This window comes from Lagenorhynchus albirostris, chromosome 4 (assembly GCF_949774975.1).
Source record: "Lagenorhynchus albirostris chromosome 4, mLagAlb1.1, whole genome shotgun sequence".
Lineage (NCBI taxonomy): Eukaryota > Metazoa > Chordata > Mammalia > Artiodactyla > Delphinidae > Lagenorhynchus > Lagenorhynchus albirostris.
Window position 1 is genome coordinate 46788460 of NC_083098.1, and position 13817 is coordinate 46802276.

Genomic DNA, 13817 nt, shown 5'->3' on the forward strand with positions numbered 1-13817 from the left:
GTGGCATTACTGGTGTAGTTTATGCAAAAAAGATGACTGGGAAACTCCAAGCAGCAGACCCATACTCCAAAAAAAGGCTTTATATTAAAAGACTAGCAAGTGAATGTACAGTTATGTTTTAGGGTAAAGCAAAATGTGTCAAGTACTAAAGTATCATCTTCTACAATTCCCTATGTTAGCCTCTTGGTTGGCTGGTTTGGTTGGTTGGTTATTCAACCAACTACTGGTCTCAGTCCTGTTGAATAAAAGGGCTTCTGCCACAGATAATGCAGAAAGCCATTGTGGGCTAATCAAAGTCAATCAGGTTTTCTGCAGTTTTCTTCTTCTCCAACAGCTGTCCTAGAGTCACGCAGACGCAGATACACCCGTACTCTCTCCATAGCTGGCTAATTCACATCCATTTATGAAGTAAACACTCTTCAGGGCGGGACCCGAGGCTCCCTTCCCTCCTCCTCAGGAACTTAGTTACTTTTGCTTCTCTTAATTATTCTCAAGATTCTTAATTATTCCTAAAATATTCTAAAGATGAGAAGCTTTGAGAAGGTAACTACAGATAGTCACTGACTTATGATGGTTCAACTTACAATTTTTCTACTTCATGATGGAGTAAAAGCAAGCAACGTTCATTCACTAGAAAATGCACTTTGAATTTTGAATTTGGATCTTTTCCTGGGCCGGTGATATGCAGTGATGATACCGTCTCGTGATGCTGGGCTGCGAACCACAGCTCCCCGTCAGCCACGTGATCACAAGGGCAAACAGCCGATACACTTACAACCATCCTGTACCCACACGACCATCCTGTTTCTCACCTTCAGTGCTGTATTCAGTTAATGACATAAGATATTCGACACTTTATTATACAATAAGCTTTGTGTTAGATGATTTTGCCCAACTGTAGACTAATGTAAGTGTTCTGAGCACGTTTAAGGTAGGCTAGGCTACGCTGTGATGTTTGGTAGGTTAAATGTATTAAATGCATCTTTGACTTATGGTATTTTCCATTTACCATGGTTTATGGAGACATAACCCCACCGTAAGTCAAGGAAGATCTGTACTAGAACGTTTCATCATGGGACAGGAATGAGCGAGAGGTTAAGAACGATACTTACTGCCCCAGGAAGACTTGAGTAGAACGTTTTTTTAAAAGTTTTGTGGGTTCCTTCATTCTTTTCCGGATGCCCTGACAATAACCCCGTGTGTCCTCCAGCTTCTTGTCAGGACCCAGCACTTCCAGCACCTTTAATAAGAGTTACAAACAGAAAACAACTTTAGAGGAAAGCAAGATGAGCTGAAAAGGGTGCCCCTTGATTCTAAAACAGAATGGACCTAGTCATCCCTTTCCTTTTCCTTTCCAGTTGGTCAATTCTGTTCATTAATTCCAGTGCAAATACAGCGCTGGGTGCTGCAGGTAAACGTCCATCACCTAGACATTAGCTATGTGGCCTTTTTACTGAAGTTCCGTCTCCTCTAGATGGAACAGTGCCTCTGGACCCACCCGGACCCCACTGCCCCACAGAAAAAAAGTGTCTCTAGAGGATTTCTGTTTATTTGACTGCCCACCATCCATTCTTCCTCCTATGAGTAACAGTCTCTAGACTTTTCTTTGGAGAATCATGTCTCTCTCCACTCTCAGTCCTTGTGATCTGAATTGTCCTGAGCACTCGTCACTCTGCAGGCTGACCATGTTAATCAGGCCCACAGTGACTGGGTTAGGAATGGGTACAAGACCCAAGTGAGACCTAGGGAAATTTGGTCATGGAATTTTGCTGGAACCGTGCAAAAAGAGGTGGTGTTTTTCTGGGTAAAATTTACATCTAGAGCTGCTGGTGGCCATCATAGCACCACAAGAAGAGATCCTGCTTCAGAAGGAAGCCAACACATCTGTTTGAGGAGGTCAGACATGGGAATAAGAGCCACTGTCCCATGTGCCCTCTAAGTAGGTGTTCAAACAATCTCTTTGTCACAGACTCAGAGCTCTGGCCCGCAGGAGGCAGTGAAGGAAAGCCCAGGGGGCAAATCATTGATTAGAAATTCCAGTTGTCCTTTCTACAGCCTTCCCTGACACTAATCACTTACTCATTCATTCATCCATTATCCATAACTATTTATTGAGTGTCTACCATATGCCAGGTATTGGTGGTACACAGTGAAAGACACAGATAAAATCCCTGCCCTTGAAAAGCCCTGCCCTTGTAGAGCTTTTATTCCAGTGAGAAGCCCAGCGCTGACAACTGCTAGGACGGAAATAGATCATGGTAAGGCACAGAGGATGAGAGGGAGGGGAGTGTCTTTTTATGTAGGCCTCTCCAGTGAGGAGATAATTGAGGAAAGAGCTGAAGCACGTGAAGGAGTGAGGCCGGCAGACATCCGGGGGCAAGTGCTCCAGACAAAGGAACAGAGACCTAAACTGGACATGCTTGTTCACGTTTGCTGAGCAGCCAGGAGGCCAGAGCGGCTGCAGCAGACTGAGGAGGGCAGAGGAGTAGGCGGTGAGGCTGGAGAGGGAGCAGGGCAGGAATGGGATGGAGCACAGAACACGCAGGACCTTCCAGACCATGGCAAGGACTTCACTCTGAATGAGACGCTTTGAGCAGAGGTGTTTACCTTCTCAACAACTGTCACGCTTGCTGACACAGGGAACAGACTGCAAGGGGTAAGGGGGTAGCGGGGTCGCAGGCACTGTTAGTTCCCTGTCCAATATCCATCCTGCCCCCTTTCCTTAAATCTAATAGAATTTTGTCCTGGATTTTGTTCAGGGCTGCAATACCCACCCAAGAAATTCAATTTTCTAGACTCCCTAGCAGCTAAGAGTGGTCAGATGAATGAGATGTTTACTGGGAAGGCTACTATTTGCCTAATTAAAAGAGTCGGCTGGCGTGCAACTTTTAAACTCTGCCCCTTCCCCTTCTTGTCTGAAAGACAGACTCGATGCCTGGAGGTGTGGAAGCCATTTTGAGCTATAAGGACAAGAGACGTATGCGAAGGACATTAGACCTGCAAGTTAAAAGAAGCCTGGGACAGAGGTGACATATCGCAGCTGCTGCCCAGCCCTAGTCTTGGCAATCTGGTGAAATTGCCCATGACATTTCAGGTGCGCAGGTGCCTTTCTAGCCATCAGTTAATAATTCTCACGGATACCTCCCAAGACCAGGCTAACGTGACAGGAGCAAGACTGGACAATTCCTCCACTCTATTCTCCCCCTAAAAAGTCACAAGCAAAGTAGACTGGTAGAGCTTCAGGGGTAAGCAAGTCGGACACTTCTGGTTTGCTGGGCCTTTATAAGTTGGATGGCCTCATAGGAAGCACAGGGAGCGGCGGGTATGTTGCTGCCACTTGCACGTCTTAGAAGGCTGCTCCAAACCCCAGGAGAACTCCCCCCCTGGGGACACATTCATCACCCTCTCCCCCTGGAGGGAACTCCCCAGGCATCTAAGGAGCAATATTCCCCGGGTGGTCACCTCTGCGGGCATGTCTTCCTCCAGGTCCGGGTAGGGAGCCGAGGGGTGCGGGGTCGGATGGGCCTCAACGTCCGCCAGGAAGTCCTTCCGCGCCTGGCGGGCCGGCGAGAGCGTGGAACACAGGGCTGCTTCCCTAGGCAGCATGTCCTTCTGGCTCCTCTTCGGGGCAGGTCGGGGAGCTCTGTGATAAATCTGGGGGAGAAAGCCCTCCTCAGGGCCCCGAGTGATCACACCTCCGCAAGGCGGGCAGCCTTTCCGGAAGTCATCCAGTCCCGTTCTCACAAACCTCCACCGCCGGCTGTTCAGTGACGTGGGGCGTGGCGACCTGCACCCGTGCTTTGTGAAGCACTTGGACGGCAGATCTTCTCTGTACCTGCGAGACAACGTGCCGGTGTTATGGACCACAAGGACCACAAGGGTGGGAGAAGGAGGTTGTGAGCAGGCTGGTCTCCACCTGTTTCAGGAGGAGAGGTGGGGGAAGGGAGGGTCACGTGGCGAAGTCTGAGTTAATCATAGGCCTGGTTCATGGCACGTTATCGCTGGTCTGTGCAAGGCCCCTCTCCTGTTTTCTTTATTCTACGTTATTCCCATAGCCCACCGTCATTGCCCTCCCCTGCACAAGCAAAACCACTCTTAACAGATTTGGAATGTACCCGTTGTTTGCAGACATCCTTATAAGACCTGTGTATCCTTCATGTACGTAAATGGTACTATTCTGTGACTTGCTTACCAAGCAGGATACCACGAAGGCTCATCCGTGTCACTATGTGTAAATGTAATCCATTATTACATTTGGTGGTGCTGTCACCACCATCCAGCTATCCAGTCTCTTTGTGAAGAATACTCACAAGTTGTGACCCCTCTTGGGACTCTTTCTTATCCTTTAAAGGGACACAGTGCAGTGGGAAGAACTTGGACACAGTGACACCTCGCCCCTAGCTAGCTGCATGACCTTCGCCCTTCATTTAACCTTTGTGGACCTCGATTTCTCCTCTAAACTCAGGGGGTCAAGGGTTGCAAACTGGTTGTTCATGGAATGTATCAGGACCACAGACCTGTCATTTGATCCCATTTGTGTTTTAATAAGAATCATAAGAGTTCACATGTATTGAGAACTTTCTATATAACACGTGTTGTTCTAAGTGCTTTACATGAATTAACTTATTTTAATCTCATAACACTCCTATGAAGTAGGTACTAATATTATTCCCATTTACAGATAAGGAAATTGAGGCACAAAGAAGTTGAAAACCAAACACTTGTCAAAGTTCCCACAGCTGATAAGGGGGAGAGCTGAAATTTTAATACAGGTAGTGTGCCTCTGGAGAAAGGTGTTTAACCACTATGCCAGAGCTTCTGACATATAAAAAAGTTCACACAAATAACCTGGAACAGAAATCAGGAGCTCTGGGGACACTGGGTCCACCTATCCATGGAGCCATTATTGGTATAAGGGCTGCCATCTTTTAGACAAGTCCTTTGCTCTCTTATTCACAGTCTCTACCACTCCCTACTGCCTCATATGCAGCCTGCTTCACTCTGTTTCTTTACCCATCAGACCCCTGTTTGCACTGAGTAGTTAGGGCATGAAGCTAAGATGGAAGAGACAGATGGACAAATAGGAAGAAAAATGGGACCTGGATAATCTAATATATCCAGCCATGGCCAAAGTCAGGACTTGGAACCTGAGCAGCTTAATGGCAGGTCTCTCATTATCCTAATACATCACACAAGCACTTCATAAAATCAAATCTGATAACCAATATTTTTACTTAAGGACAGTCATACCACTTAAAATGGGGAAAGTGTGGCAGCTAGCTCAAACCTCATAGATTGTTAGAGCTGGCAGAGACTTTGAAAGAAATCTAGTCCACCTTCCTCACTTTTCAACGAGGAAACTGAGTTCCAAAGAGGTGAATAAGGCAACCGATCTGGCTGGAGGGCTTCCCATGACCCCACTTTACCTCTCATAGCTGATAAGCTTACCACTCTGCATTCTGTTAAGTTCATGAAAAATTTTGCTTGACCCAGAAAATAAAACATTTTTTCTAAACGTTTACTATTTCACAGTCACTATATGATACTTGGATATTTCCACTTTTAAGAAGTGCAAAAGAGTGTCAGGCATTTATCCTAAAGAAATGAAAACTTATGTTCACACAAAAACCTGTACGCAAATGTTCATAGCAGCTTTATATGTAATAGCTAAAAGCTAGAAACGACCTGAATGTCTTTCAGCACATGAATGGATAAACCATGGTACGTCCATGCCACGAAATACAACTCAGCAGTAAAAATGAACTAACTGTTGATGCATACAATCTCTTGGATGGATCTCAAGGGCTTTCGCTGAATGAAAAAGAGCCAATCTCAAAAGTTTTATACCTTTAATAAAGGTATTATTCTATTTATCTAACATCCTCAAAAGAACAAAATTATAGAAATGGAGGCCAAATTAGTGGTTGCCAAGGGTTGTGGGTAGGAAAATGAATGATAATAAAGGGATAGCATGAAGTGGTTCCCTTGCGGTGAGGAAACAGTTTTGTATCTTGATGTATACACATGACAACATTTTACTGAACCACACACACACACACACACACACACACACAAGTGACAACTGGTGAAATTCAAGTAAAGCCTACCGTCTAATTCATATACTGCGCCAGTGCTGAGTTCCTGCTTTGGTAATGTACTATCATTATGCAAGATGGTACTACTGGAAGCATCTGGAGGAAGGGTATATGGGGCCTCTGCACTATATCTGCAACTTCTTGTGAGTCTATAATTATTTCAAAGCAAACAGTTTGAAAATGGGTGTGGGGAGAGATTCTCAAAGAGTTCATAATTGCTAACATGTATACAGTGCATGTATGTGGCAGTAACTGCTTCACAGGTGCTATGTCAGTAAATCCTCACAACAATCCTATAAAGCTGATTCCTTTTATTGTCCCCATTTTACAGGTAGGAAAACTGAGTCCAGAAACAGCAACTAAGTTGCCTAAGGTCACCAGTCAAACAAGAGGAAAACTGGCCTTCAACTCCAGCCTTTCTGATTCTAGACTTTGTAATCTTAGCCATCACATCGTGCTGCCTACAAGAGAGCCGAATTCCATTCTCATAAGCAGCTCGAGGAATCAGCAAAGGCAGAAAGCCTCAGCTTCCTGTCCTGCGGCAGTGACAGAGGTAGGAGACAGATGGGCCCCTGGGCTGGACAGCTGGTGTCTGTCACGTGGAGTAAAATTGAAGCTTTGTTCTCCCCCAGACACTCCAAGGACAAAGCTAGTGGCAGAAACTGAGCTCTGCTGAAGTAAAGAGATAAGATGACCACTCCTGAGGTCAGGAAAACTTCCCTTTCTGCACATGCGCAGGAAGGCTCCTTGGGGGTCAAAAAGGGAGGGGGCGCCACCCCATAGTAAGTGTGGACATGCACCCACAGGCGTCTGCGGTGGGATCCATCTTAGCAAAATATTGCACACGCATGTTGGGGAGCATCCTAGGACCAGTCAGGTGTGAAGGAAGAAGCAAGATAATTGGCCAGATGTAAACAAAGACCTGGAAGGACTGTCCTATAGAAGGGATTTAAATCACCTTTTCACTGCTTTTCTCAATCAGGAGGCCAGCACTCCTCTCTGGTTGTGTACTTCCGCCTAGTTTCTGACTTACTGTCTCCTCCTCATAAAGAGAGGACGCCCATACCCTTTCTCCCTGGGTGTGTATTTCTGCCTAGCTCCTGACTTAAATAAACTGTTTCAGTGTGTGCTCTCCCATACATTGTGCTGTGTCTCTAATAATAAACGCTGTACCTGTTTTTACAGTTTTTGCCTCCTTGAAACATTCTTGTTTTCAGTTGGGGTAAGAGCCAGGGGAACTTTGCTTCTAGCCTCTAGCCCCTGGTGTCTAGGATTCCTGGTTTTCATCCAGGCTACCCAGGTTCAATTCCTGGGCAGGGAACTAAGATCTCTCTTCAGGACAGCTGACTGCTGTCTCTCCGAGATCAACACATTCAAAACAGCAGCAGACCACCCCAGTACCCGAGGTACTCTCCAAACACGGGCTCAGCTTGGCCACAGTTACCAGCTGGGTGGCCAAGGCTGCAGGTGCTGTCTAACCCGGAGAAGGGCAGGTCGCAGGCTAAACCAGTCTCCGCAGAGGACTCTATGGCCATCAGTTTCCCATCTGGAATGGGTATATTCATCTACATCCTCTGGGGGACTCTGAGAATAACCAAAAAAAAAAAAAAAAAGGGTGTCCTTGGCGTTGAGGAACGTCGCGCGCTGGTTATGGTCTATTTTTGCGGGGGACCATGAGGAGGAAAAGGAGTTGGGTCCTCCGCGGCCCCTGGCCATCCCCCGCCCCCTGCCGCAGCAAGCAGGGGGTGCAGGCTCCCCCCACGCTCCACCCGCGCGCGTGCGCGCGCTTACCAGGGCCTGCAGTCCGTGCCCACCGACACCCGGGCCCGCGACGCGGGTGCTAACAGCCGCTTGCGGTCAGCCGTGGTTCCCCGGCTGCCCACCCGGCTTCCGGTGGTGTGTTTCCCCCGCCTCTCGGGTCGCTAGGAGACCCGCGGAGCTGTGCACTGCGCAGACTCGTTCAGGGCGCCCCCCTGCTGCTAGCGGGGAACACGCGTCCGCGGGGCGTCCCTGCGTTCCCCAACCCTCGCCTCACCAGAACCTTCTCCAACGCCCCGGGGCGTGGACCGTGGCAGGGGAAGCGCGAAGGATCAGGTTCTTGGTTTAATTATGTTTTAATCTGTTCGGAAGGCGTGTTCGTGTTTATTTTGTTCACCACCGTTTCAAAAAATGTGTTGAAAAGGAAGAAAGCAGCTGGAGAGAGAGAGAAGGAGTGGAAAGGGGGCGAAAGGGATAGACTGATTTCTAGTGGTGGGAAGGCCTTTTAGCACGGAATGCTTTTCTGGAGGTCTTGGAACTCCGTGAATCTCACCGCCTCAGTAAATCGGGGGCTGCGCACTGGTATCTAGCTAGTCACCAGCTGGTTTCCAGAGTCCCTCCCAGCTCTTGTGTTGCTTGAGTCTTTTGCCTGGACTCACTTCAGCAGTAAAATTGCCATCCAGTTGGCCGTGATAGGCAGTTGCCCACGTAAATATGGATTGCATGAGGATGTATTTGGGGTTTGCTAAGTTCTCTTGCTGCTTCTGAATGTTCCTGATTTAAATAGTGAGCGTTGCTTCTAGAGGAAATAGCAGCAAAACATTCTCTTCTCTCAAAATTATTGCAGTAGTTCAGTTGTGTCTGTTATGGTGGGATACTTTTTGTAGTCATTTAAAGATGAGTCTTCTCTTTAAACTCTCTGGGAATAAATTAGCTTCACCTTTGGGCACCTGTTAAATATCTGGATGGTAATAAAGGTGCCCCGACTGGCACTAGCTCCAGCATCTTCACCTGCTCTGTGTGTTCAGCTGCCTTTTCTAGGCACAGTGGAAAACCCTGGAGTCCCACCGCTTGAGATAAGTCATGATTCTGCCGCTTAATAATTATGCACTCCCCACCCCCACCCCCGCACAGTTGCTTAAATTTGTTTTAGCTTCATTGATTTCCTAGTCTGAAAATGAGGGAAATAGTAGTATCTGCCTATGGGGTTATTGGGGAATTCAATGAGATAATGAATGTAAAGCGTTGAACGCTGTGCTGGCAAGTAAGAATCCCTCAATAACTACTGAGTATTATTATTATTATCTCAACTGTGAACTGGGGATATTAATATTTGCCCGGCTACTCCACAGAGTTGTTATAATAGTTGATAGAGAAAGCTATGAATATAATCTTGAAAAGGAGCCCTGTTAGTTGTTTTCATTATCTTCGATAATATCGTTAATATTTATTTGATTCCAAACTCCAGCTTTCATTACTTTGAGGAAGTAGGATTTCTCCTTAGGATTAGGGTCATGTCCACCTTGCTCCTAGTACTGTACATAGCACACAGTAGGTCCTCATTCAACAAATATTGTTTGTTATGGCCATGCTAGGCACTTGGGAGGCAATGGGGGATAAAACAGACTTGGTCTTTGTCATCTTGTTACTTAGTTTGTAGTGTTGTATGAATGAACAAAAAACCACCTATTTTCATGACTCCTGCCTGTATCCTCACAAGTTGATATTTGCTCCATGTAGTAAATCTGATTTCATATCTGGTAGGAAATAACTAAGATTCTTTTTATTTCATCACATTCCATGCCTTAATTATAGTCATTACTCAGAGAATCTCTCATTCATTCTCTTCTCTCTCCCCTTCTTTCTCTTTTGCAACACAAAGGTAAAATGTGTTACGTATAGTAATCCAACAAGTAGATGTTATTTAAGAGTGAGGATGATGGGGTTTTGTTTTGTTTTGTTTTTAGCCCTATTGGCAGATAGTGTGACCATTTTATTTCCAAAGAGGGTTACTCAAATACCCGTAACAGGGTTGCCAAACACTGTTACTGGATCTTTCCCGCTCAAGGACTAATTACTATCTCTGTAACATTTTACTACATACTCAGCAATACTTAGTGCATGGTACTTTCCAGAAAAAAAGCATTTGAACAACAAAAAACACAGAACTTTAAGCTGAGATATTATAAAATGGTCTTGGAATAGTAGAAACCCTTGGCATCTGGACAAGGTGTTAGGTTGCTTCCATATGTTGGCAATTGTAAATTATGCTGCTATGAACATTGGGGTACATGTGTCTTTTCAAATTAGTGTTTTTGTTTTCTTTGGCTATACCCAGGTGTGGAAATGCTGGATCATATGGTAGTTCTATTTTTAATTTTTCAAGGAACCTCCATATTGTTTTCCACAGTGGCTGCACCAATTTACATTCCCACCAACAGTGTACGAGGGTTCCCTTTTTTCCACATTCTCACCAGTAGTTGTTATTTGTAGACTTTTTGATGATAGCCATTCTGATAAGCGTGAGGTGATTTCTTATTGTGGTTTTGATTTGCATTTCTCCAACGATTAGCGATGTTGAAAAACTTTTCATGTGCCTGTTGGCCATCTGTATGTCTTCTTTGGAGAAATGTCTATTGAGAGGCAATATTTTAAAAGATAATGGCTAAGAATTTTCCAGACTTGATTAAAGATACAAATTCTCAATTTCAGGAAGGACAGTGGACTCTGAATAAGATAAATAAGAATAAAATCTCACTTAGCATTTCACCATGAATACAAAAGACAAATATTTGACATTAAAAATAGCCAGATAGGAAAGATAGATTACTTACAAAGAACAAAAAATAGACTGAAAGCTAACTTCTAAAGCAATTATAGAAGTCAAAGACATTAAATAATCAAGGTTTGAGTAAAAACAATTGTCAGTTTAGAACTGCATACTTAACAGAACTATCTTCCAATAATATGGCTCAAAAACATTTCAGACAAACAAAAAAATGGCAGAATTTATCATCAAAAGACCATAACTAAAGAAGATTATAAAGGTTGCACTTCAGATAAAAGGGAAATGATCCCCAAATGAATATCAATGTGAGATGGAATGTTGAACAAAGAAAACTATAAATACGTTGGTATTCTTTTAAAAAGTGGGTTGTATAAAATCATAATACATTCTAATCAGTGGATATTAACAAAAATAACTTATCTAAAATACTGAATTATTTTATTTAATTAATAAGAAGATAAATACATTGATTGAAGAAATACAAAGAAAGATGTACCAGGTAGATATTAAGCAAACAAAACCTGATATAACTATATTAATATCAGACAGGATAGACTTTAAGGCAAAAAAGATCATTAGAGATATATAAAGAGTATTAAATGTATCATTATGCAAAATGATAAAAGGTGCAATTCACACACACGCATACACAGTAGATAGACACAGATACACAATTCTAAATTTGTATGCACGTAATAACATAGGTTAAAATACAAAAAGGAAAATTGATAGACCTACAAAAGAAATTGATTAAGACACTATCCTGATAGGAAGATTTTAGTACAACTCTCAGTAATAAATCAAACAGACCAAAAAAATCAGTGAGGACAAAGAATTTAAAGCTTGATCTAATGGATATATGCTGAACTTTGCATCCAACAGTCATAGAAAACATTCTTCTCAGGAACATATACAACATTATATTTGCAAGTTCATAAAACAAGTTTTACACATCTCTGACTTGGTATCATTTAACCCACAACCCTGATCATACTGCAATTAAGTTAAATATCAATAGCAAAATCATATTTAAAAGCATTTATTTGAAAATAAAACAAGACAAATACTTCATGGGTCAAGGAGTATATCAAGACAGAAATTTAAAAATAAATGTAAAAATATCAAAAACTGGGAGATGAAACTAAAATGATACTTAGAATGAAATCACCTTAAATTATTAAACTAAAAAAGGAGAAAGGTTAAGACCTAAATAAATGGAAATATCAATATATCTCATGTTCACGGTTTGGAAGCCTTATTATTAAGACAACGGTACAACCCAAAGTGATATACTGATTCAATGCATCCCTATCAAAGTCCCAATGATGTTTTTTGAAGAAATGGAAATCTCTTCCTAAAATTTATATGGAATTTTGGGTTAAGAGACCTAAAATAATCAAAACATTTTTGAAAAAGAACAAAGTTTCCTTATTTCAAAACTTACTAAAAGCTACAATAATCAAAAGCATCTGTATAGACCAGTGGAATAGAATTTAGAGCCTAGAAATGAATGGTCAACTGGTCTTTGACAAAGGTGCCAAGACCAATGAGGAAATAATAGTCTCCTCAGTAAATAATGGATAGCCACACGCAAAAGGATGAAATTGGACGCTTACCTTAGAGAACATACCAAAATCAACTCAAAAATGGATTAAAGACAATTTTAAGAGCTAAAACTATAACAATCAGAAGAAAATAGAGGAGCAAATGTGCATAACCTTGGATTTGGCAATGGTTTCTTATACATGACATCAAAAGCAGAAGTAACGAAAGAAAAAACAGATGAACTGGGCTTCATAAAAATTACAGACCATTGTGTTGTGCATCAAAGGAAACTGTCAAGAGAGTAAACAGTCCACAGAATGGGAGAAAATATTTACAAATCATATATCTGATAAGAGTATAATATCCAGAATATTTTTTTTAAAACTCCTACCACTCAATAACAAGAAGACAAACAACCCAATTAAAAAATAGGCAAAGGACTTGAACAGATATTTCTCCAAAGATATACAAATGGCCAGTAAGCACATTAAAAGATGCTCAAAATCATTAGTCATGAGTGAAATAGAAATCAAAGCCACGATGAGATAGTACTTCACACCAACTAGAATGGCTATAAAAACAAAGAAAGGGACTTCCCTGGGGGTCCAGTGGTTAGAACTCTGCTCTTCCACTGCAGGTGGCGCAGGTTCAGCCCCTGCTCAGGAACTAAGATCCCACATGCCACACGGTGCAGCCTAAAAAAAAAAAAAAGAAGAAGAAGAAAAAAAATTAAAAGGTTGGCAATGATGTGGAGAAGTTGGTACACTTGTGCATTGTTGGTGGGAACGTAAAATGGTGCAACTGCTTTGAAAAGCAGTTTGGCCATTCCTTAAAAAGCTGAACATAGACTTGCCGTATGACCCAGCAGTTCCACTCCTAGGTATATACCCAAAAGAATTAAAAACAAGGACTCAGTTATTTGTACAGTATGTTCATAGCACCATTATTCACAATAACCAAAAGGTAGAACCATCCCAAGTGTCCATCAAAAAATACATGGATAAACAAAATGTGATATATACGTACAATGGGATACTATTCAGCCATAAAAGGAATGAAATTCTGATACGTGCTACAACATGCATGAACCTTGAAAATATCATGTTAAGTGAAATAAACCAAAGGCAAAAGGACAAATATTGTATAACTCCACTTATATGAAATATCTAGAAGAAGCAAATTCATTGAGACAGAAAGAGGTTACCAGGAACTCAAGGGGGAGAGGAATAGGAAGTTATTTCTTAATGAGTACAGACTTTCTGTTTGGGGTGATGAAAAATTTTGGAAATAATCATGATGGTTGCACAACATTGTGAATGTAATGAATGCCACTGAATTGTACACTTAAAAATGGTTAAAATGGTAAATTTTATGTTATATGTATTTTGCCACAATTTTTAAAAATTGTAATAATGCAAAAAGAAAGAAGAAAGGTTGAAATTAATGAGCTAAGAATCCAACTTAACAATTTGGAAAAATAGCCAAATAAATCACAAAGGAAGGACATTTTTCATGTTGAGCAAAAGAAACCAGACTCAAAAGAGTATGTACTCTATGCTTCCATTTATAGAACTTTTAAAACGGGCAAAATTAAGTAATAGTGATAGATGTTGATATTATGGTTATTTGGG

General features: G+C 42.3%; 1 protein-coding gene across 1 annotated transcript in view; it reads right to left on the bottom strand.

The window, feature by feature from the left end:
* FAM47E (family with sequence similarity 47 member E) overlaps window positions 1-7977 on the bottom strand; it is a 30526-nt gene extending 22549 nt beyond the window's left edge. The window contains exons 1-3 of the mRNA XM_060147987.1: window positions 7887-7977; window positions 3463-3835; window positions 1113-1240 (exon numbers count right to left, since the gene is read on the bottom strand). Of these exons, the coding sequence (XP_060003970.1) occupies window positions 1113-1240; window positions 3463-3606 (272 nt within the window). The 5' untranslated portion in view covers window positions 3607-3835; window positions 7887-7977. The remainder of the gene's footprint in view (window positions 1-1112; window positions 1241-3462; window positions 3836-7886) is intronic.
* Window positions 7978-13817: the final 5840 nt, after the last annotated feature.